Consider the following 21,887-nt stretch of genomic DNA (forward strand, 5'->3'; position numbering starts at 1 on the left):
AGGTCTGAAAATCGGCTTGTCCCATAAATTATGAAGAGCTGTCCGTAGCTGTTATAGTGAAGACCGTACCACATGGCTTGGCAAGTTCCATGATATCTCTCAAGGCTCACACGCGCGCGACACGCGGCTCCGCTGGGTTCAGCGTATTCCCAAAGCAAATTTCCGCGCCATTATCGCATACGAAGGCTCTAACCAGTTCACGGGAAGATCGGTCCCCGAAGTCAATATTGCCCTTGGCATGATAATGAGCAGAATGAATACAGTTTTCTTTCCAATTAACTACCAACAACCGATAGGAAGCTCTAGAAACTACACAAAATTGGCCATGATATCTCAATAGCGCCCTTCAATCACTCCACTTAACTGACATGTCACCAATCCGGCTAAACATTATGTGTAGATACTGCATGCTCATGTACATCTCATACGCTAACGTAGTCGTTCCCCAGTGTACCCATTTCCATTTCTAGTTTCTTGCCATTGACATACAACGGCTCCACATCGACAAGGAAGTAGATCATCCTCGCCGACTTAGTTTCAGAGAGGTTCTTCCACTTGTGCATTGTACCCCGGTTGACGGACACGTCTCCGGGGCGCATGATCCTTTTTTCTCCACTATCTAGACTGAACTCAAATTCGCCCTCACACACTGTTCCCACTCCCAATGTTATGGCGCGGTGCATGATAGACTCCGCTCCAGGCGCAAAGTCAATGGTTCGTACGCAGACTCCATTATAGACATGAAGTCCGGGCTATCAAGTCAGCTTATCTTACATTCTAGAGTCATGTGTATCCTAAAATGTGTCTGGAACGTGAATGACAGTAAGATTCCGCATACCTGGTTTTCACTTGCCCATTTCACATCATGTTCCTCATTCAGGTTGATTGGTACCTTATCAGTGCTATACATGATGCTTTGGGAAGCAGCCCCGGCAACCATGATGGCTTGATGGTCCCCACTATCCGTGGGTAGGAATACAGATCTTCCTTCCGCATCATGCGTAGTAATGAACCGTTGAGGGGTGGGCAATCCTTCGGCGGGGAAGCCCGTAAGCGGGCCTGAGGTGGACATTGTGGACCCAGGATTGATGTGAACCGAACGAAGATGTATGCAACGAATGATTGGCGGTGGGAAAATGTGTGAGTTAAGAGAATGTAGTGGGTTATACTCGAGTGATTTCTACAAGAGGAAGGGCAGGAATTGGGCTAATTTTATAGTCATTGGAGCAGCTTCAAATCGAGAGTTGTCCGTTCTTGTAAGGCTCAACACACCAAAACCTAATTGCTGATCCCGGAGATATGATATCGCGCACTTTGAAGTTGTTTTCAGACATTTCACTTCTAGCAATGAAGATAATAATGATTGATTTACTACGTGCGGATGGCTAAGGTTGCACCGCCATCAACAATGTATCCCTGGCCGGTAATGTAGCTTGCCTTTGGACTGCTCAAGAAGACGATCAAATCTGATACCTCTTCTGGTTGTGCGATCCTTCCGAGCGGAACTACTCGATTGATCATGTCTTCAAACTCAGGTGTCGCTTCGAAAACACGTGCCATCATAGGAGTCTGGACCCAAGAGGGGCATACGGCGTTCACTCGTATTCCGTGCGTACTGTTGTCCAGGGCTACGGGTCGGTTAGTTAGTTCTTGGAATAGTTGCCCCATGGAGAAAGAAATCAACAAGGCAAACAGCAATCCTAGAACATGAAATGTATGTAACGGCTTACCTGCATTCCTCGTTATTCCCAGCAATGCATGCTTGGACGCCGTATATTGCACGATGCTTGGGGTAGCAACGTAAGAACTAGCACTACCAACGTTCACAATCGCCCCACGCCCGGCGTCTTTGGGACCGGATCGTCCCTGAGCCGTTTTACGTCCTTGCGCCTTCATGATGCGGCTAGCTTCTCGGGTACATAGAAGCACACCACGGACGTTTATCTGGTAGAAGCGATCAAACTCCACGAGGGAAGCCTCGCTGATCTCCATTGGTTCGTTGACCCCAATCTGTACGTTGTTCCAAGTTAGCGCCAACTCGTTTGTTACGGGTCGGTGTCTCCCGAGTGCGAATGAAGAGGTTTCTCGTGTCTTCAAAAGTGCACCGGGAGATGGTCCCGCAACATGGGTCCGGAAACAGGAAAGGTGAGAATTGTCTTACTCCGGCGCTATTGACGCAATAATCCATTCGTCCAAATACCCGCACGACAGCTTCCATACATGCACGCACGCTGTCTTCAATCTGCACGTCGATATGCAGGGCAATGGTGTGGTAGTTCGGGCTCGCCGCGTGCGCCTTGCTCACTGTTGCTGCCGCGGTGGCTGAATCAAGGTTAACGTCCGCGAACGCCACGGCTTCCACACCTGCCTCTGCAAACGCCATTCCTGTATCGCGGCCGATGCCACTACCTGGATATCGATACAAGGTTAATGTCAGGCTCGTGGGATGAACCCAATACCGTGCAAGCGCAAGTGATACTCACCGGCGCCAATAATCAAAGCGAAACCACCCAGCATCTTGGTCATGGTAAAGAAACAATGGACCCAATGAACCCTTGCGTAGCTGACGATGTCCAACGAAGTGAGTATCTGCTCAATCTCAAGGACGTTGGTGTCTCGCTTTATAGCACGCACTTGCATACATACGCGTGGACCTTTCTCGATTACACACCTCAGCGGTCATTCCATGCGCATGTGCAATGGACCGAGGACCTCTGGCATACCAGACACTCAAACGACAGGCTAATTGCCGCGATGATTGGCCCCATAGTTCCCTTGTTGTTTCAACTAGTCTCCACGTTAGTACAGGCGCCTCAGCATCGTGGGCTATACACGTTTACGCGGTACCTGATCCTAATCTGATTTTGACCCACCAAATCCTTCGGACTCCGTGATAACCCCATACGAATGCTTCGTTTGTGATAACGAGCATGGAGCATGGCTTACCAGATTTGTGATTGAGCATTCTAGGTCGAAGATTGGAAGGTGTGATGAAGCTACAGCAACCATAGGTCACATTGAATAATCGACTGATTATCAGAAAATAGGCATTGCTATTCTTTTGGATGCAAGGAAAGAAGTATTGAACTTACGCTGTACACGTCCAATCTGTTATTATTCCGTTTGATATCATTGCTTCGCACAAGCGGTAATTGCGACAACATGGCCGGATCAAAATACTGCCTCATCACTGGGTGCGTCTAGATCCACAAGCTTCGTCTTGAAAGCCTCGACTGACATTCAACTAGATGCGGAAACGGTGGAATAGGAAATGCCCTTGCACGAGAATTTGTCGCCAAAGGTGAGATTGGCTCTTGCGAACATAGGGACTGCGATAGCTAACAAACTCTCAGGCTACCATGTCATTGCTACCGTTCTCCCGGGAGAATATCGCGATCACCTCCTGAACCAGTCTGATATCAGTGTTTTCGATCTCGATGTAACAGATGAATCCATGGTCCGCGGCTTCTCCAATACTGTAGCTAAAATCACAAACGGAAGACTGGACATCCTCGTCAACAATGCTGGTATCGTGTATACCATGCCAGCAGTCGACACGGATATTGCTCACGCCAAAAGGCTATTCGACGTGAACTTCTTTGGCCCTCTTTCTATGGTCCATCATTTTCATCGTCAGATCGTTGCTGCAAAGGGACTCATCGTGAACGTTGGCAGCATTGCAAGTGTCTCTCCCTACGTATATGGCAGCGTCTACAATGCAAGTAAAGCGGCGTTGGTCCATTTCATGGATACGTTGCGAGTGGAGATGCGATATTTCGACGTTCGCGTGATGAACGTAATATCTGGAGAGATCAATACAACTATCTTACGGCATGACAAGGAGAGAAGTTTGCCAGAGCGAAGTATATTCTATGACACCATGAACGAAGACTACAAAGCACACTGCCGGCGAAACCCAGGTGAGTCAACTACATTCGACATAATGTCAAAAGCTAACGGACAATGCAGGATCCTCACTTCCTTCTGAATACGCGAAAGCTGTGGTAAAGCAGGCAATGAAGCGGAATCCAAAGCGATGGTTCTGGTATGGTTCTAATACTACCACTGTGTGGGCTCTTCGCACATTCTTTGGTCAGTGGGTTTGGGAACCTGTTTTCGGGGGCATGTTCAACCTGAAAAAGGTTAGGGGACAACCAAAGGGAGGGAGGGTAGAGGTGATAATTGAACAACCAAAGGTGTAGATATATCCCTTCACACTTATTGTAGTTAATTCGATATTTTGACTTTTCAAGAACTAACCTAATATGATATCTCTTCTTTACCTGAATGTTCCTAACAGAAAGTTCGTGATAAATTTCTTGAGAATGCATTGGCAAGGTAGGGTAAGTTCTCAATCTTTGCTGCCAGACGTAACATGGAAATAGTAGTTTTTAGCATCGTGAGACAAGGCCTAGCAGACTTACAGCTGTCTCTATAGATGGATTGGATTATTCAAAACAAATGTTCTTCAGCAAGTAAATAAGAGCAATACACGTTATTTCAGGGTGCTCAGCAATGGAGAATATGCATAATCGTGGAAATATCATAGAATTAAAAGAGAGAGTATGTTCAAAAATTGCATAGCTGTCATATAACCCAAAGCAGAAATGCTTTATCTCTAGTAAACAAATCGCTCCCTAACTAACTCCTCACTCAAATGCCAAAGCCTTTCAGCAATGACAGGATCGTTAGCATGTCGAGCAGGGTCCTTTAACTGGCAGTTATCCAAGAAACAAGAAGTTCCAGCTTTCAAAGCGGGATCCAGTGCTGCGACAAGGGCTGGAGCGGCGCCTTGGTCTTGTGTCTTGTCAAGAATTCCCGAGGCATAGATTTCTTTGGCGCGTTCTTCGTGATAGTGTCGGCCGATATCTGTCATTACTCCTACAAAAGACAGAATTAAAAGAGTACACTCAAGCATTACGCGATGAGAACTTACCACCTGGACAGATAGCGAAAGATAGAATGCCCTGTTCGGCTAAGTGCTGAGTGAGGTAAAGGGAGAACAAGATGTTACTCGTCTTGCTCTGAGCATATGCAATTTCCGGGCTGTAGCCTTCCGTTGCGTTGAATCCAAATTTCTTGAGTAGTTCCGTATTGGGTTGCTGATCCGCGGGCAAGGGCTTACCCTCAAAATTCAGATCATCGAATCGTACGGGAGATAAGGCGTGCCATCCACCGCTGACGTTAACGACTCTAGTAGAACCTGCAGGAGATGTTTTTGCGGATCTCTGAAGCTTGTGAAGGATCAGATTCGTAAACAAAAAGTGACCCAGGTGGTTGGTCGCGAAGTGAACATCGACTCCGTCGATCAAGGTGCGCTCCTGTACAGACATAACACCAGCGTTATTGAAGAGCAGGTCAATGTTCTCAGGCCACTCGTTGACTTGCTTGGCCGCAGCTCGGATGGACATCTGTGAGGACAGATCCATCTCTAGAGGACGATAGTGTACATTGGGATACTTCGCGCGAAGCTTTTCAATGACCTCGTCACTTTTGGTTTTCGAGCGATATGTCATGACAACAAGAGCCGGCTCTTGTGAAGCAACGGCTTCAGCAATGGCAAAGCCAATGCCTACAGGGTTGACACCAGTGATAATGACTATAGTACGCAATTAGTGGGGAAGAACAGGAACGATGGGGACGAATTGGACATGCCATTTCGGCCGTGAAGGTTGTCACCGAAAGCTTTAGCGACCTCTCCAGCAGTGGTCCATTTGTTAAAGTCAGAAAACGAAGTCATTGTAGATTATTGTACTTGAAAAAAATGAATAGTATTCAATGTATCGATGGTGCTACACATGGTCAGTCAATGGCGATTGGACTTATATTGTACGGCTCAGCACCAGAGCGCAGAGCTCATCACGATACCCTATCTCCAACATACAAGTACCACCCTGCACTTAACGCGGGTTCAGCCTTCGAATCAACATTGACAGACGAGAGTGAATGGTTCCATTCACGTGCAGCTATTGCATATCCTTGGCCCGAATCTAGTTTACAAACGGTCGGTATGCATACAGGCGCTTGTACCCTGTACAGACAGGCTGACATGCAGTAATATTTGGCAGATCCTCGCACCTGCATTTATCCCTGCATTCAACCCTGCATTCATCCCTGCATCCATCCCTGCATTCACTCTGCTTATCATTTTCCATTTTCAGTTTTATGGAGCGGCTTTGCTTGTCGCTTCCGGATGACTCCTCATGCTCGTAGCCTTGTACCAACAAAAAGAACTCACTTTATGCTTGTGCTATTGATTCGTATTCCCTCATTCCCGTTCTACGGATTTCCAGATCTAGGGCTGGGTTGATTCTGCGCATGTTCAGATCTAGGTTTGTGTCGTTCACCGAGGTTGCATGAACGGTGTTGTTATGTCCCTCACTGTGTTGGTTTGGCTCCGTCTAGTTAGTCCGCTGTTACTCTGGTCCCTCAAAATAGCCACTCGCTGTGTCGACATTTGCATGCAGGCGTCCTTCTGAATAAATTAAAATCTGAGATCACCGCAATTTCTTCTACATCAAGAAACAAGATTTCGGAAATCGCCGTCTCTTTGTCCATTCTATCAACCTATCACAAATCAGTACACTCCTTTCAGCGTCCATAAGAATCGCTTCTTCCGTTTTCAAAATGCGCGTACCATTCTATATCTGCACTATACCCTTCTTCAAATACATTCTACCCTGCGTTACAGCTCAAAAGATGTCTACAATTGCATACTTGCCACTGAAAGAGGATGCTCCGCTGCATCGGGCTCTTGAGAAAGTCAAGCAAATTGCAGGCGTATCACAAGCATACTACGGCCGTCGATTGGAAGATAGCAGTATCGTGGACGTTATCATTGGTAAGTCTATCCAACCCTGTTTCAAGTCCCTGACGTGATCTCCCTAACACGAGGTCGATGTAGACTGGTCGTCTACAACCAATGCCAGCAAGCTCAAAGACTCTCTTCTGAGCGGCGAACTCAACAGCATTATCAAACCTGCTCTCACTGGACTGCCTACCTGTTTCACCATGCAGCACCAGTGGGGTCCGGGGACATTTTTGGACACCAACCAAAACCCGGTCACTGAGATTGCAACCTTCTTCTTTCTGCCAAACATCGATGATCAACAGCTTGGAGAATTCGACCAGGCATTTGTTTCATTGGAGCAGGCAGTTGCTGCTCAGCCTGGTCATGTCACTTCCGGTGCCGGGCACATTACCGGTACCGTGGACAATCCCGATATTGGCGCTCCAGTGAAGGGATTCATTGCAGCTGTTGGATGGACCAGCCCTGAAGCACATGTGAACTTTACGAAGACCCCGGAGTTTGGGCAGAGTTTGGGCAAATTGATTCCTTTCCTAAGTGGTAATGCGGATCATCATGTTTACTTTCAAAAGGCTTAGTTAGCGTGGCGATGGTAAAAGAGTAGCGGATTCAGTGTATCAACAATATCGCGTCAATATAACATTTTAAACAAACTTGGTTCATAACATGAAGTTTTTCATGAATGTGACAACGAGTGATGTTATTGACAAAAAACGCGAATTAAGAAGTTGATAATCGCTCCTCATGGCCCAGTTTGGTGGATAGGTCTCGCCCGGAGATCAACCCGCCAGACGTACGCGTGTCTTTGTGTTGCTCTCGTAATCACTCAAATAAATTTCTCCCCATTCATGCACGCTGTAACATGCTTGGACGGATCGTAAGAGGATTTGCATCGCCCTCTTCAAATTTATAGTGTTGTAGAGTGGCGAAGGCAAAGGCTTGCTAATCCGAAGCATATGCACGTGAAAAATTTGATTGGAATCGAATATGAGGAAATGTTTTCAAATTGTATTTCACTATCCTTGGTACATGTGCGACTGCTGTAACTATTCATCCAAGACCTCGTATTCAGACTTCATCGTTCCGTGTGCGCTACTCTTAGTGCTTCCAGTATCCTGACTGCGCTTGATAGCCAAAAGACGGTGCGAATTCTTCTCCCCGGACTCGGGGTCAGGCATGGTGCTTCCCGGGCCCATGAGCTTCCTAAACAGCGGCTGTAGAGCCGGAACGCAACCAACCCAGACTGCGACATTGAGCTCTGCAAACTTGAGGCAGGCAAGTGGTACAATTTCGTCTTATCGAGAGTCAGCTTTGAGTGCCTTTGGTTGAAAGGAGTAACACTTACAAGTCACATCAAGTGTGATAGAGAGATCGCGAAGCCAGGGGATGGTGACAATGGAGCATACCATGGACCTGGAATTTCTTTGTTAGGTTTTTAGGACCCGAGTACAAATGTCTGGGGCACTTACACGCATCCTACACCGAGCAAAGCAAATATACCGACTTTTCTCATGGTAGGCACTCGAAGGTCCCACAGATATACTATCGGAAGTACGAGATAGACAACGTCCGTGAGAATGGTAACAGCTGTCTTACGTTATACTTCATTCCTGTATTATTAAGTAAATCTGACGTACCGGCCAAGGCATAAGCAGAATACTGGAAAACGTTGCGGTTCCAGCAAATGCCGGAACTTGTGGGGTTCCACTGCTTTTGCAAGGGCTGACATTGGAAGATGGAGACAATGAGAGCCTCTACATTCATTGCGGTCAGGAGACCGAATGATATCCAAAGGATCATGCGTTTGGTTTTATGCAAATGCGTGACCAAGCGAAGTAGAAAGAGTACGATGGAAGCTTTGACAAAGTAGAATGTAGTAATGTTGAAAATTTGTGCAATGGCGTTGTATTTTATCGCGTTCATGATGTCTGGTGGACCCAGAAAGAAGATGTGTCTGCCCATTCCATATTGCAGAGAGACATAGGACAGGCCCTGGTTGACGATCATGAATGGCTGAAGCACCGAAAAGCATTAGCACTAATACTGAGCTAGTTCGGTCTCATTGTTACTGTACTCACCAGCGCAGCAAGCATGAACCAATCATCCAGGTCAAGCTTCTTGACCATGAATAGTCGCACACTGGTTCGCAGCGCAATAAAAGTTACGGACAGTACCAGACAGGCAATCATAACACCCAAGTAGAGAGGGCCACGATTCTCATCAGGTGGAAGCTTGGTGATGGATGCCATGGTGCGATCGGCAGATAGGGATCGAATGATGATACGATACGTAAACAAAGATGGAGAAAAAAGGTGTCACAAGAATCGTTAAAGTCTTGAATTTCTCAATGGGGATGTACGAGAATATTAAGTGATGTTCCTCAACAATGAGGAGTCAGCCATTATAGATATCACCATCTGATTTCATGGTTCTTGATTATTTTCCTGAAGGGGAAATGGCACTATTGTCGGGCTTCAACGTCCGTATTACGGTTCTGCTACATTAGGCATGTTCAAAAGCTGTTCCAAGTTATCTTGAAGTTCCAGCGCCACAATTTGTTGTTGATGAGGGCACATGTTCATGCAGTGAGCCAATGGGACAGCGTTTCTAGAAGGAACTGACAGTTCAACGGCTACGGCGCATTGGCAACGGGAATTTGGCTGACACTAACGACCTCACGATGTATTGAATGAGGTATCCAACAGTACAATACAGGGGCAGCGGGAATTGGAGGAACTCAAGAGCTGGGGTAGACAGAATCTACAGCAAGGGCCCATGTAGAGGATCGGGGACCGAAAGCCAACCGAATTTCTGGGTTGACACCCATGCAACGTCCCCACGTGTATGCATAGCAGATGCAATCCCAGTGTCGGCTAGGCGCCGTTACACAAACCTTACAGCGGACGAGGTATTAGTCCGTGTACGCCGTTGCTTATCTGGAGCGTTTGGTTGGAGACCCTGTCGAACTGTGCCTCGCGACATGCAACCACTGGAAGTACAGTATGTGCTGTTCGTGGCCGCTTAAAAATGCTGAAATATTAGTATAAACGGCGGTAGACTAAGACTTGATTGCAGACTCTCCTACATCTTCGTTTTCTCATTTGCGTTCTCGCTTCTGAACAATGGCTGACCTCGGCGCTCCTCGGAAAACCAATGCTAGCAATATTGACCAGCTCTCACTCTCCAGCCATGAGATTTTCGATGGTACCCAGTCTGGGCTGGAGAAGCCGCAGTCAGCCATTTCAGAAACTTTGGGTTCAACACCAAGCCCTCGAAACATGAAGCAGATCTCGTGGGTGCTGGTCTTGATCTCTATCCTCTCAGCTGTGTTTCTGTTCGCTCTCGACAATACAGTTGTCGCAGACATTCAACCAAAGATTATCAACATTTTTGGTGAAATTGAGAAGCTACCATGGGCATCCGTTGCGTTCGCGCTAGGTGCTGTAGCTGTTAATTTGTTCTGGTATATACAATTTACAGATATCTCTTGATCAATGGTATTGACTCAGTTGCAGGGGGAAGCTTTTCGGAGACTTTGATGGCAAGATCCTCTACGTGATTGCATTTGTGCTATTCGAGGTTGGCTCTGCCGTTTGTGGATCCGCCCGATCAATGAACGCTCTCATCGTCGGGCGTGCCGTCTGTGGCGTGGGCGGCGCCGGCATCTACATTGGTGCGATGAACCTTCTTAGTGCCCTCACCTCTGAGCAGGAACGCCCCGGGATCTTGAGCTTAGTAGGCCTCATGTGGGGTCTAGGGACAGTGTAAGTCTTAAAAGGGTCCATTATTGTTCTACACATGGCATGTCGAGGTTAGTGCTAACGTGGGACATCCAGTCTCGGCCCAATTGTTGGTGGCGCCTTCGCCGACAGCTCGGCAACTTGGAGATGGGCCTTCTACATCAACCTAGTCGTTGGTGCACTGGCTGCTCCAATCTATGTCTTCCTGATCCCTTCTCAGAACCCACGTCCGGGTGTTCCCTTCGCGAAGCGATTCGGAAGCTTGGATTGGGTGGGCGCAGTCATCGTTGCCGGAGCTTTTGTCTCAGGAACTATGGCCATTGCGTTTGGCGGGGCCGTATACGAGTGGAGCAGCGGCCAGACCATCGGCCTGTTCGTCTGCTCTGCTGTGCTATGGATCATCTTCGGTGTGCAGCAGGCATTCTGCATCTTCGTCTCTCAAGACCATCGTCTCTTTCCCTTGGAGTTCCTTAGGTCTTACGAGATGTGTATCCTGTTCGCACAAGTGGCTGCATCCGTCACTTGCGCATTCGTACCGACTTACTTCATTCCTCTATTCTTCCAATTCGCCAAGAACGATAGCGCCCTCGATGCTGGTGTCCGTCTTCTACCATTTGTCTTGGTCATGGTTGCGACGGTGGTCTTCAATGGTATTGCTATGGGCAAGGTAGGGTACTACATGCCATGGTACCTTGTCGGTGGCCTCATTGCAACCATCGGATCTGCCTTGATGTACACCGTCAAGCTAGAGACCAGCCCGGCAAAAATATACGGGTACAGCATCATACTCGCTTTTGGAACTGGTCTCTTCTCTCAGGCATCGTTCCCAGTGGCGCAAGCTAAGGTCAAGCCTAGCCAGATCGCGCCAGCAACAGCCTTCATCGGCTGTGGCCAACTGGTCGGTATCGTGCTGGCTCTTACCATCTCAAACACCATCTTCATCAATCAGGCAACCATCAAGATTACCAACATCCTGCCCGACGTTCCTAAAGGACTCATTCAGCTTGCCATTACTGGTGCAAGTGGTGACTTCTTTAAGACCTTGGAGGAGGTTGCTCGCGAAGCTGTTTTGCGAGCGATTGTATCGGCCATCTCGTATGCATACGTGATGACCTTGTCTGGGGCCATTCTCGCTGTCCTCATGTCGGTGTTCATGAAGCGTGAGAAGCTCTTCATCGCCCAGTAAACTTGGAGCCCGTTGCATCATATCATGTCTTTTTACAATGGGACACAGTAGAAGTGAAAAATTAGCGCTGGGCTTGGAACTTCGGGACGTATTCAAGTAGTAGAGAACAATACCGAGGCAGGCTATCTTGTAAACACTCTCAAAAGCGGGCATGAGGGGCCCGACAGTAGCAATCTATTCTCTAGCTAGTTTCCACAAGTGTCCATCGAACATTTTGAAGTAATGTCGAAGCGTAGTAGTAGTTTTACTCCTGCCTGCACTGCAGTCGCCAGAACGCATCTACTTTTACATACAGCATCCTCATTTCGGTATCGCTCAAGTGCTATTTAATCTTGATGAGTGCTATGCAAAGCCGAAGCTATATCCCCCCGCATGAGACAAGAAATGTCTCTCAGATGTTTCAACTGGTCAGGTGCATTATCAATGGGCACCGCTGTCGTGATTTCATACTTCATCTACGGTCTCTCTCCATAGCTACACCTACAACATCGTTCCATCTGACACCGTGAGCAGTTTTTCCATATCTTACCATCTTTGTTCGATGGAATTATAATTGTTTTTCTTGCAATCATCATGTACTTTGCTGCCTATTGCCATTATGCGTTCTCGCAACTCCTTAGCATACAGTATCAATCAAATAAGTGTAGTCAAGACAGTGAACACAAACAGCCGACTTAAAGATAGTCAACTCATCTCTGACTGCTATCATCATCTCAAGAGTCCCCCGAAAAAAAAAAGTGCGGGTGGAAACCATAATATGAGCAAAGATATCACACGCTCGAGGCGCAATTCCTAGCCCAATCATTATTTAGCCATGTAGCCTGGCGAGTAACTGTGATTCGTTCACTACCTTTCATAGCGCAGTTGGTCTACTTGGCTCTCCGGTGGAAGAGCCACCAAGTAACCGTCCGTACAGTTTTGAGTCAAGATTTATTTATTCGGAATAACTTGACTCAAATACAATCGTCTGGCACGGTGTCAGTTGTGAGTACGGCGGTGTAATTTCAATTATTAATATTTGTTCAATGAAATAGGCATAGGATAGTGCAGACCTGTTTAATTCACGAAAGTTTTGAACTGACTTGAGGCAGTCTGCAATCTACTAAAAGATAATAAACAAGAAGAAATTCATTTATGCTAAAACCAAAGATGAAGCAGATATGACTAGAATTAAGAAGCAGGTCCACCTATTCTGCCAGCTCACGGACGGCTGCCCGAGCTCCGCGTCACTGACCTCGCTCGACTCCGATAATTTGTTGCAGCAGCCTGGATGCATTCACCCTCAATAAACCTGGCTGATTTAATGAGAGAGATATAGCCTTCATCGTCTAGCTCCTTCAATGCATTCATAAGCCAGGTTCGACAAGTCAAGGCTGGCAAATGGCGATTGGCACTACGCAGTCTACTGACCAAGTGGTGCTGCAAAGTTTGTTCGACTACAGCGATTTTCACAGCTACCAGTAAGGACGGCGAATTGCCGACGTCGCTGGTAAGCTTCTCCTCAAAGATCCACGCGGTTGTTGCCTCGTTGTAAGTCATGTGGATGATATAACCATCGGAAGATGACGTGGCTAAGTAAAAACCCCAATGGAAGGAGTTCTCGTAGCCTATGTTTTCTAGGAGTATGTAAAGTCCATTCGCATCTAGTGGGAGGGGCTCGAGTGGCATTATTGTGTGCCTATCAAAATAGGAAGTGCGAAAGCGAGGGAGGATTGAGTATTGATTTGAATACGTTGTGTGTGATGTTCACAGCGTATGTTGGTCATTAGGGAAGAGTTCAAGCAAGATTAAGAAATCAAATGAATACAAGCTACGCGCCATGATATAGGATGAAGGAATCATCACCTCTCTAACAGAATTGAGAACTTCAAAGGGATGGATGATAGCCGCGCGCGTTGTTCTACGTTGTGAGGGTGCTGCCGCCGCTACATTGGACCATCGAAGAACTAGCACCAACTATTTCATAACGGCTGCCATGAATGAAACAAGCATCGGAAAGGTTTCACATCAGTTTACTCGAATCATGAAAAGAAAGTTTGTATTGATGATTCCTTCCGCAATGTATTGGTCAGAAGGTTGCCAAACTCAATCAATTGGGCTATCGCTGATTGGCTGATCATCGGATTGCGGCGCACGCTGTCTGCGACGTGCGACCGATTCACGCGGATCCTTCGACGCGTTTGAACGCGTTTGGCCTTTGATCTCTCAAGATATCCGAATCAAGGCGAATTTGTCTGTAGCCTGGGTTTCACGACTGCTATGACAATTGACTCAGCCCAGCAGCAATCTCGTCTACGAGCTTCCCGGTCATTTCTAGCCCTGGATCGTGATCTGGATTGACCTCCGCAATGCTAAACGCAACGCACTTTTCGCTCTTCAAGAATATCTTGACGGCACTCATGGTATTCTTGAAGCTAAGTCCTGTCCAGTTTGGCACGTTACACAGCGGGAATTCACCAGGATCTATAACGTCCACATCTAGATGCACAACGATCTGATCGACGCGCGATTCCAACCATTGTAGTGCTTCCTTTGCGCGCTCTTCGGGCGCTCTCTGGATGGCTTGCGACGTAATCACGCGGAAATTATTGTCGAAAAGATAGCCCATGTGTTCGCGCTTATTCGCCTCCGAAGTAGAGTTCAATCCGAAGAGCACGATGTTCTCGTTGTCGACCACCCCGGAGCCGTCTGGTCTAGAGAAGGCTTTCATGCTGTCCAGGGCGCCGTCTCGTAGCGTCATGTGCGTGAGCGTCATGCCAGCGATGTTTCCCGATGCATTCGGTTCCGTCGGCGTGTACAAGTCACAATCAGCGTCGACGTAGAGGATGCCGACACGTTGTGACGTGCCTTCGACATGTTTCCAATAAGCAGATAGTATCGCGGGACAGTATAGGCATTCACCAGAGAGAATCAGTTGGAAAGTGGATGGCTCGCATGACTGCAACTCGTTCGCCAACATCTCTGCGACCTGGTGGCATGATCCGACTGTGCGGGCCTCGTTCCTCGCACCGTTTGGCTCCCGAGTAGATGAGGTCCAGCCAGCCGATGATTTCAAACTTTTGGATTGTTGCAATAATCGAACACCCGATGCGTGGAGCTTTTCGCGAAGACCTGCGGCTTCGAATGCTGCTGGTGCCTTTGACTTGCCTGCATAGACCGAGCCGACATCCGACGAAACGTTGATTATATTGACTGCTTTTCGTGTGGCCATCGCAAAGAATGGAATTAGAGGCTACAAGATCAGACGATAAAGCGTCAGGAAGTCCTTCAAGTACCTTGATATTAGCATTTGTAATGTTCCTAGACTAACTATGGACCGGCGCCTGTCTGACATCATTGTACAATCGCTCGGATGGAACGTCAGCTTACGCAAGCAGGAATGGTTAAACCTACTCGTTTCGGGATCACATTCTTATTTCTTTGATTCTTAGTTATCTTCATTCAATCAATAAATAAAGGAATAGAGTTCATGGATGGAACGCCGAAGCGCATTAAATGTAAAATAGATTGTTGAGGTACTTGTAGCCACTATAGTTCATCGTAGTTCTCCACTCCTTATCGTCATCAGTATATTGAGGCCGCGCAGAGATAGAGATTGACAAACGTCTACGGGAAGAAAAACCATGAGGCATTACTCCCTACTTCCAGTAGAGATGACTTTTGCTACCGCCGGCAGACATAGAAAAGTACTTCGCTCGTAATGATAGTCTGTTGATTTACGAACTGGGCAGTTCTCCCCTTCCCAGTGATGATTGGCCCGTAGACGCCGAACTTCCGACATGTTCTCCGCCCACCTGATCAGATCAAACCACCCCGATACCTTCTCTAATAATGCCACCATGTTCAAGTCGTGCAACTACTGCCGCCACCGCAAGAAGAAATGTATATTGCAGCCTGCGTCGAACCGCTGTGCCGATTGTCAGTACCTTGGCCTAGCTTGTGAATTCAGTCCTCGCCACCCAAGTGAGAAGCGACGGCAAACTTCCCAGAAGATTGCGTCTCAGATCGGATTGAATGGGACAAAGGGTTTGAGGACGAGATCAAAACCTTCTGGTGGGAACGATGGCGATGAAATAGATGAGGCCAATCTCAAAGAGGGCGACTGTCAACTTCGACTCGCGGGGAAGCGTGACATGGCTAAGAAACGATTGTTTCAGCCAGCAGATCCTATGGATGGTCAAAGCATGCATACATCACCGATAGGCCAGTACTGTCGCCATGTACATCCATTCTGGCCCTTCGTTGCTGCAGAATATCTGGCAAAGGGTGAAATAGAGATGGTCGAGAGTTTGCAGCAATGTATCGATTCAGCCGTCGCATTGTCTTTGAACTGCATACACCAAACAGAAGATGCACAATTGCATGCTAATAAACTGTTTCAGTTACTTAATCAAGAGACTTTATCAATGCCAACAATCTCTGGCGCTTTGCTCTTGTGTTTCTTCCTTGACATCGAAGACGACCTCGTCCAGAAGGCAAGTACCTACAGGACTAAGTTCTTTGTAGCACTTGACTGATTGTCGCTTACTAGATCTTTGAAACTACCGCGCATGCTATGAAGAACGAGACACTTCGATTGCCTACTGCACTCGTGTCTGGTACTTTCGTCATTAATGTGTGGAGACGCCTCGCTGGCCATGCTCACTCACCCCTTGATTTATCGCCTGATATTCTAGAGAGCTACTCTCATGCTCTTGATACTGATACTTTCGGTCACCACTTCTTGCGTCTCTCGCGCCATGCCGCTGAGCTCGATCAGCGTTGCACTGCAATTAACACGGATGGAGTACAGCCAGACAGCCACCTTGTCTGGGCCAAACTCGAGTATGACTGTTTTCTCTGGCAGGTTTGTTTGCCTTCAACACTTCTCGATACCCGAGACGATCTTCCAGCTACCCCCGGATCTGTGGTCATTCACTGTCTATCGAATCTGCTTTTGCTGTCATTCTACAGCTTTGTGCTTGAGCATGCCGACAGTTTAGGAAGCCTCATCGCATTACGGCCTGTTCCGGGTGTCCTTCTTTTCATGTGTGCCCTTGCGCGGAGTACATTCATTTGTCCTCGCGTGTTGCTTGATCGCATGTCCCTCCTCATCAGTATACAAGCACAGACAGCACGTATCATGCTACGTGTCTGGCACCAAACTGGTTACGAAAACTGCCGAGCCATATTGAATCTCTGGGAAGACCCTCATGACCTTTTCCCTGAGCTCTTTCAACAGATTCGTACGGAGATCGGACCTGGGCCTTGGGCGATTGAGGAGATTGACGGGTACTCTGTTTTCTGGACATTCCGCGACCTGCGAACTTTAACAACAAAGTTCATCTTCACGGGAAGGCCGTAACTTCATTATCTTGCCTACGTTTTTGAGTACGCTTTGGCTTGAGGAATTGATAGGCTGTCATTCCTCAATAATGAACTGTCGGGGCGTGGCACACTTGTCCTACTAAAACCTGGATTGCAGATCAGTCTGCTGTCACACCCCACTTGTCGGAAAAAACGTCGGCATCTTGGTTAAGCGATGCACTGGTAAAATGAACCAAGTTGGTTAGGCATCCTCGGAGCGAAACAGATCAGGGAACACAACTGTCGAATTGCGGGGAAATTTCCATCGAGGCACCTTGTTTGGTCTGGTCTATCGTATCCTTCGAAAAGGGATTATCGCGCGCTCTGGATTAGATGATATATATAAAGACGGGTCAATGGTGCTGTTCAACGATCGACATGCTCGACCATCAATCCTTTGAGCTTACAAGGTCTTGACTATCCCCTTGTCGCTTTATTCATTTGCTTGCAATGACGGCTGGCTGCGAAAGCAAGCAAGCTTCGGTGGTAGACGATGAAGCATTCAATCTGCCTACCGTAGCAGTTGAAACCGCGATGCATGGAACTAATGTTCCCGCTCTCGAAGTCATCCAGCGATTGGAACCCGTCGAGACAACTAGCAGGGAAATGCTGCAGCTTTACTTTATTTCTGGCCTCATGTTCCTGGGTTCAACCATGGGTGGCTTTGACGGTTCTTTGATGGGCAATATGTTGGCATTGCCCTCGTTCCAGCAACAGTTTGGCGCAACTATCATTGGAGTACAAACAGCATATATCTCCAGCATGTACCAGATTGGCTCGGTTTGCGCTTTGCCATTCATTGGACCTTTGACGGACACGTGGGGCCGTCGAGTTGGCATCGCAACTGGGTGTGTTTTGATCATTATGGGCACTATCATCCAAGGAACATCAGCCGCCCTGCCACAATATCTCGCTGGGAGGTTCTTTCTTGGCTTTGGTGGATGCGTCGCCAATGTTGCTTGTCCTTCATACGTTGTCGAAATCGCCCATCCTGCGTATCGCGGTGTCATTACAGGATTATACAACTGCTGCTACTATCTTGGTGCCATCCTGGCCGCTGCCGCACTCCGAGGCAGCCTGCACTACCATGACAACAGGTCATGGTTAATACCGACGTGGGTCCAACTCATATTTCCAGTCATCTTGCTTCCAGCCTGCTACCTCTTCCCTGAATCCCCGCGTTGGTTATTTGTTCACGGAAAAGGAGAAAGATGTCGCGATGTCCTGGTAAAATATCATGGAAACAACAACCCCGAATCCTTATATGTCCAACTTCAACTTCGCGAATTCGATGAAGATCTCGAAATCAACGGCGCGGACAAGCGCTGGTGGGACTACCGCGTCCTCTTCAATTCGCGACCAGCCATCTACCGTGCTATTCTTTGCGCAGTAGCCGTCTCAGCTTTCAGCCAATGGGCAGGCCAGAGCAGCGTTTCATATTTCTTGCCTGCGATGCTGTCCACAACTGGCATTAAAGATTCCACCACCATCCTGAATATCAACCTCGGCATCACCATCACCAGCGGCGCGGCAGCGTGCTTCGGTGCTAGTCTCATGGACCGCTTCGGCCGTCGCAAGATGCTCATTTCCTGCTGTGTATTGATGGCCGTACTATGGGCCGGCATGCTGGGCGGCACAGGCGCCTACTACGAGAACAATAACACAAAGGCTGCGAAGGCATCTATAGTCTTCGTCTTTCTCATTGGCATCGTCTTCTCCGCAGCTTACACCCCATTACAAGCTCTTTATCCCGTAGAATGCCTTTCATATGAACAGCGCGCCAAAGGCATGGCTTTGCAGAATATGGCTGGTAATGCTGCCAGTCTCGTCAACCAGTTTGCCTTTCCCATCGCGTTAGGTGATATCACGTGGAAAACGTACTTTATATATCTAGGAACGTGCACGGCAGAGGCAGTTTATTATTACTTCATTATGGTAGAAACAAAGGGACATACACTGGAGGAACTTACGGAGATATTCAAGGCACCGAATCCGAGACTGGCATCATTGGCCAAGAAGGAGCAAGTTGAGGAGGCTGTAGTTCAGATTCAGACCAAATCCGTCTGAAGATTAGGCGCTCCGTGTTACTTTTAGTGGTGAGAAAGCAAACTTCATTAATAGAGATGATGTCGAACCACTGTCACGCAGAAGTACAGCTTGTTCAACTACAGCGCTCCTTCCGCTAATACGGAAAGCTTCAATTGAAAAGAGCCCATGGGCAGCAAGATACGATTCAACAAAGTCCTTCTTCGTAGTAACAGTACTGTCCATGAGAAAATGTGTATGCTACTACCCCACATGCTGAAAGTTATGGGGAATCCTCCGCGTCTTGATTTAAGGCCAACCTGTATCCAAGGCGAGGGTGGGCGCGTGATTGTCGGGCCCCCTGCATACAATTTCCTATGGTCATGGGGGGATTCCTTAACATCGCCCATCTGACGAATACGAGAAGCGCATTGAATGCAGCTAGCCATCAAGGATTCGCATCTTCCTACCTGCCCTTTTGTCGAGGTTTGGCTACACAATGTTGTCGATCCTGCGATGTACCGACGTTTTTTCCGACGTTAGATTGGAGGCTATAACCGTGAGTTACGGACTATTGAGAATTCGTTAGATCTGATGTAACATTATTTCGCCTGTGGATGAGGGAACTTTTAAGAATATCGTGAGCCACCTCAAGTACATATTATTACCCACATTATATTTTTATAGCTCTTGCCAGCTGTAGAAACAGACTTTCGTTTCTCGCCAATTGAATGCCCAAGAGCGGCGAAACCTTTTCAACTCTGATTTCTGTTTCATCTTGCTTGTCCTTGAATCGACATACTCGCAAGGAGAGAGTGAAGTTACAAAATGAGACCCTTAATAGCAATCCTGCTGGTTATCAATGCGGCCACCACTGCCGTCGCTCTATCTGGCGAAGCCCTCGCCATGGTTGAAGATTCCACAGCCTGGATGGATAAATTCTACGACCCATCAGTCGGCCAGCTCTACGACCTCGAATCCAAAGCCGCCATGAATCATGAAACCTTAACGTCAGCTTGGTACGCTGTTGGTCTTCTTGCCCGCAATGGCAACGGTGGGAAGGACGTCACAGAGGCTCAAAGAATTATCAATTTTATCATTGCTGATCAGCATGATAACCCAAAAGATCTCTGGTATGGTGGATATACCAGAGAGCCCGAAGAACCTGATGTCGGGTCAGAACATTACCCCGCGAAGGCATACGGGTCATTCGACCCCAACTGGAGGGGCTTCGTGGGACTAAGTTTCATTACTATGTATGAGGATTTTGGGGATTTGTTGTCGGAAGATTTGAAAAGATTGATGCTTGAAAGCTTGTTCAATTGTAGTATTGGGGATTCATATCGCGAAGGTGGAGTTAACGGGGACAATCTCTGGCCTTCTTACAGCAATCCGGCGATCATGCGAGCTATTGGGACCGGATGGACTGGGAGGAAAACGGGAGACAAAAATATGACGAAAGCCGGCGAAGACTATGCGCAAAAGATCATCGATCTATGGGACATGCATAACACTCTGTCTGAGTTTAATTCAGCAACGTATACTGGCATTTCGATCTTCGGCCTCACCCTCTGGGCCAAGTACATGCCTGAAGACTCCATAATGGCAAAACGCGGCCCGGGGATCCTCAGTGGTGTTTGGAACACGACATCACAACTCTGGCACGCTGATATGCGTAACCTCGCAGGACCTTGGGACCGTTCCTACAGTCTCGATATGACCATACACCTTGGCCATCTATCGCTTTTCCTCGCCTCAATCATTGGTAGAAAGGCAGCCGGTCTGCACCAATACCCCGAGATAATGAGTCACGCGCGAGATTGGGCATGGGCCCCACTGATCGCGGTACATTCCGAGTTTCATAATTCTCTTCTCTCCGACGAGTTGAAAAATTCACTGAAAACGTTCGACGGGGATCGGGTGTGGAAGGGTCAGGCTTATTACCCACCCCACGATCTGGACACACGAAACATCACAACGTGGATGGGAAAGACCCTTATGATCGGCGCGCAATCGTATCACACCAAGAGCAAGAATGGACCATCTAACAACAACGGACAGTTTCATCCTGCAGTTGCGCAATGGATGTACGGTGAGGGCAAAATTGGTTGGCTTTCGGTAAGTTTCCTTCCGATATACCAGGACTTTGTAGGGCGATGAAGAAAACACGATTGCCTAATTCGTCTGAACAGCTCCGATCAAGCCAGGCTCACGTCCAAGTAGAGGTCTCTGCAAATCGCCTCAAGATTACATATCCGGAAGGCGGCGCAGACTCTGTCTTTACGTTTTTTGTTTCACCATCGATGCTTCAGCCAAATGTCAAGGCGTGGGCCGATATCCAAGGAATCAGCATATCAGTCACTGGTAACGTCGACGAGAAGTACGATTTGAAGTTTGCAGGACGCTATGGCGGAGAGTTGAGCCCGTGGTACGATCATAACTATTGGCGATTCGAGTATAAGATGCCTGCAGTGCTCAATGGGAGCCCCGAGTTAGTGATTGATTTTGCACCTCCAAAGCCATTCAACAGACTTTCTTAGGGATCTTCAAGGTTGTTCTTTTGGTTATGGTTAGGTTCATATTCAGTAATCAACAGATTCTAAGCTTCACAAGCGGGTTCATTGAGCATGCGCAATGTCCGAGAGGCTCTTTATTCTGTGATGCATCTTGCAGAGCCTCAACTCGGGAGAGTCTATTATAGTGTGTTTAAGGTATGTTACACGGTGTTCATGGCAAATATGGACAGTTTCTGGCTTCCTTAGAGAACGGGGATGATGCCCTC

At 47.7% G+C, this 21,887-nt stretch overlaps 14 protein-coding genes across 14 annotated transcripts; 7 read left to right on the forward strand and 7 right to left on the reverse strand.

The window, feature by feature from the left end:
• Window positions 1-226: 226 nt before the first annotated feature.
• BU24DRAFT_213615 (uncharacterized protein) lies at window positions 227-1,156 on the reverse strand. The gene is made up of 2 exons (XM_033521969.1): window positions 839-1,156; window positions 227-752 (listed from the first exon to the last, which is right to left on the reverse strand). The coding sequence occupies exons 1-2, from the start codon at window positions 1,070-1,072 to the stop codon at window positions 423-425; spliced, it is 564 nt and encodes a 187-aa protein (XP_033382727.1). The 5' UTR covers window positions 1,073-1,156; the 3' UTR covers window positions 227-422.
• Window positions 1,157-1,339: 183 nt separating this feature from the next.
• Window positions 1,340-2,513, reverse strand: BU24DRAFT_213619 (NAD(P)-binding protein). Its single transcript, XM_033521970.1, has 3 exons — window positions 2,162-2,513; window positions 1,731-2,010; window positions 1,340-1,628 (listed from the first exon to the last, which is right to left on the reverse strand). Exons 1-3 carry the CDS (start codon window positions 2,381-2,383, stop codon window positions 1,372-1,374), a joined length of 759 nt encoding a protein of 252 aa, XP_033382728.1. The 5' UTR covers window positions 2,384-2,513; the 3' UTR covers window positions 1,340-1,371.
• On the forward strand, window positions 2,279-2,898 carry BU24DRAFT_423350 (uncharacterized protein). The gene has a single exon (XM_033528223.1). The coding sequence runs from the start codon at window positions 2,431-2,433 to the stop codon at window positions 2,860-2,862; it is 432 nt and encodes a 143-aa protein (XP_033382729.1). The 5' UTR covers window positions 2,279-2,430; the 3' UTR covers window positions 2,863-2,898.
• A 264-nt stretch (window positions 2,899-3,162) lies between these two features.
• On the forward strand, window positions 3,163-4,202 carry BU24DRAFT_451449 (NAD(P)-binding protein; the record flags this gene model as incomplete). Its single annotated transcript, XM_033531106.1, has 4 exons — window positions 3,163-3,194; window positions 3,249-3,301; window positions 3,354-3,920; window positions 3,970-4,202. 4 exons carry the CDS (start codon window positions 3,163-3,165, stop codon window positions 4,200-4,202), a joined length of 885 nt encoding a protein of 294 aa, XP_033382730.1.
• Window positions 4,203-4,559: 357 nt separating this feature from the next.
• Window positions 4,560-5,775, reverse strand: BU24DRAFT_423351 (NAD(P)-binding protein). Its single transcript, XM_033528224.1, has 3 exons — window positions 5,656-5,775; window positions 4,937-5,599; window positions 4,560-4,881 (listed from the first exon to the last, which is right to left on the reverse strand). Exons 1-3 carry the CDS (start codon window positions 5,738-5,740, stop codon window positions 4,619-4,621), a joined length of 1,011 nt encoding a protein of 336 aa, XP_033382731.1. The 5' UTR covers window positions 5,741-5,775; the 3' UTR covers window positions 4,560-4,618.
• Window positions 5,776-6,282: 507 nt separating this feature from the next.
• Window positions 6,283-7,458, forward strand: BU24DRAFT_493024 (uncharacterized protein). The gene is made up of 2 exons (XM_033533937.1): window positions 6,283-6,841; window positions 6,905-7,458. The coding sequence occupies exons 1-2, from the start codon at window positions 6,628-6,630 to the stop codon at window positions 7,384-7,386; spliced, it is 696 nt and encodes a 231-aa protein (XP_033382732.1). The 5' UTR covers window positions 6,283-6,627; the 3' UTR covers window positions 7,387-7,458.
• Window positions 7,459-7,800: 342 nt separating this feature from the next.
• BU24DRAFT_451452 (uncharacterized protein) lies at window positions 7,801-9,170 on the reverse strand. The gene is made up of 5 exons (XM_033531107.1): window positions 8,887-9,170; window positions 8,446-8,821; window positions 8,278-8,395; window positions 8,154-8,221; window positions 7,801-8,102 (listed from the first exon to the last, which is right to left on the reverse strand). The coding sequence occupies exons 1-5, from the start codon at window positions 9,055-9,057 to the stop codon at window positions 7,855-7,857; spliced, it is 981 nt and encodes a 326-aa protein (XP_033382733.1). The 5' UTR covers window positions 9,058-9,170; the 3' UTR covers window positions 7,801-7,854.
• Window positions 9,171-9,774: 604 nt separating this feature from the next.
• BU24DRAFT_371124 (MFS general substrate transporter) lies at window positions 9,775-11,728 on the forward strand (the record flags this gene model as incomplete). Its single annotated transcript, XM_033524455.1, has 3 exons — window positions 9,775-10,271; window positions 10,324-10,572; window positions 10,645-11,728. Coding segments are annotated over exons 1-3 (1,674 nt in total), but the record flags the coding sequence as incomplete, so codon positions are not given.
• A 1,062-nt stretch (window positions 11,729-12,790) lies between these two features.
• BU24DRAFT_410145 (uncharacterized protein) lies at window positions 12,791-13,402 on the reverse strand (the record flags this gene model as incomplete). The annotated part of the gene is made up of 2 exons (XM_033525968.1): window positions 12,791-12,833; window positions 12,969-13,402. 2 exons carry the CDS (start codon window positions 13,400-13,402, stop codon window positions 12,791-12,793), a joined length of 477 nt encoding a protein of 158 aa, XP_033382735.1.
• Window positions 13,403-13,920: 518 nt separating this feature from the next.
• BU24DRAFT_213653 (Arginase/deacetylase) lies at window positions 13,921-15,176 on the reverse strand. The gene has a single exon (XM_033521971.1). The coding sequence runs from the start codon at window positions 14,943-14,945 to the stop codon at window positions 13,992-13,994; it is 954 nt and encodes a 317-aa protein (XP_033382736.1). The 5' UTR covers window positions 14,946-15,176; the 3' UTR covers window positions 13,921-13,991.
• A 397-nt stretch (window positions 15,177-15,573) lies between these two features.
• BU24DRAFT_463191 (uncharacterized protein) lies at window positions 15,574-17,078 on the forward strand (the record flags this gene model as incomplete). Its single annotated transcript, XM_033532095.1, has 2 exons — window positions 15,574-16,236; window positions 16,266-17,078. The coding sequence occupies 2 exons, from the start codon at window positions 15,574-15,576 to the stop codon at window positions 17,076-17,078; spliced, it is 1,476 nt and encodes a 491-aa protein (XP_033382737.1).
• Window positions 17,079-17,614: 536 nt separating this feature from the next.
• BU24DRAFT_348941 (lactose permease) lies at window positions 17,615-19,147 on the forward strand (the record flags this gene model as incomplete). Its single annotated transcript, XM_033523586.1, has 1 exon — window positions 17,615-19,147. The coding sequence occupies one exon, from the start codon at window positions 17,615-17,617 to the stop codon at window positions 19,145-19,147; it is 1,533 nt and encodes a 510-aa protein (XP_033382738.1).
• Window positions 19,148-19,196: 49 nt separating this feature from the next.
• BU24DRAFT_213667 (uncharacterized protein) lies at window positions 19,197-19,744 on the reverse strand. The gene has a single exon (XM_033521972.1). It carries the CDS (start codon window positions 19,552-19,554, stop codon window positions 19,246-19,248), a length of 309 nt encoding a protein of 102 aa, XP_033382739.1. The 5' UTR covers window positions 19,555-19,744; the 3' UTR covers window positions 19,197-19,245.
• A 189-nt stretch (window positions 19,745-19,933) lies between these two features.
• On the forward strand, window positions 19,934-21,715 carry BU24DRAFT_392532 (uncharacterized protein; the record flags this gene model as incomplete). The annotated part of the gene is made up of 2 exons (XM_033525161.1): window positions 19,934-21,223; window positions 21,298-21,715. The coding sequence occupies 2 exons, from the start codon at window positions 19,934-19,936 to the stop codon at window positions 21,643-21,645; spliced, it is 1,638 nt and encodes a 545-aa protein (XP_033382740.1). The 3' UTR covers window positions 21,646-21,715.
• Between the last annotated feature and the right edge of the window lie 172 nt (window positions 21,716-21,887).

The sequence above is a fragment of the Aaosphaeria arxii genome (assembly GCF_010015735.1).
Source record: "Aaosphaeria arxii CBS 175.79 unplaced genomic scaffold BU24scaffold_5, whole genome shotgun sequence".
Classification (NCBI taxonomy): Eukaryota; Fungi; Ascomycota; class Dothideomycetes; order Pleosporales; genus Aaosphaeria; species Aaosphaeria arxii.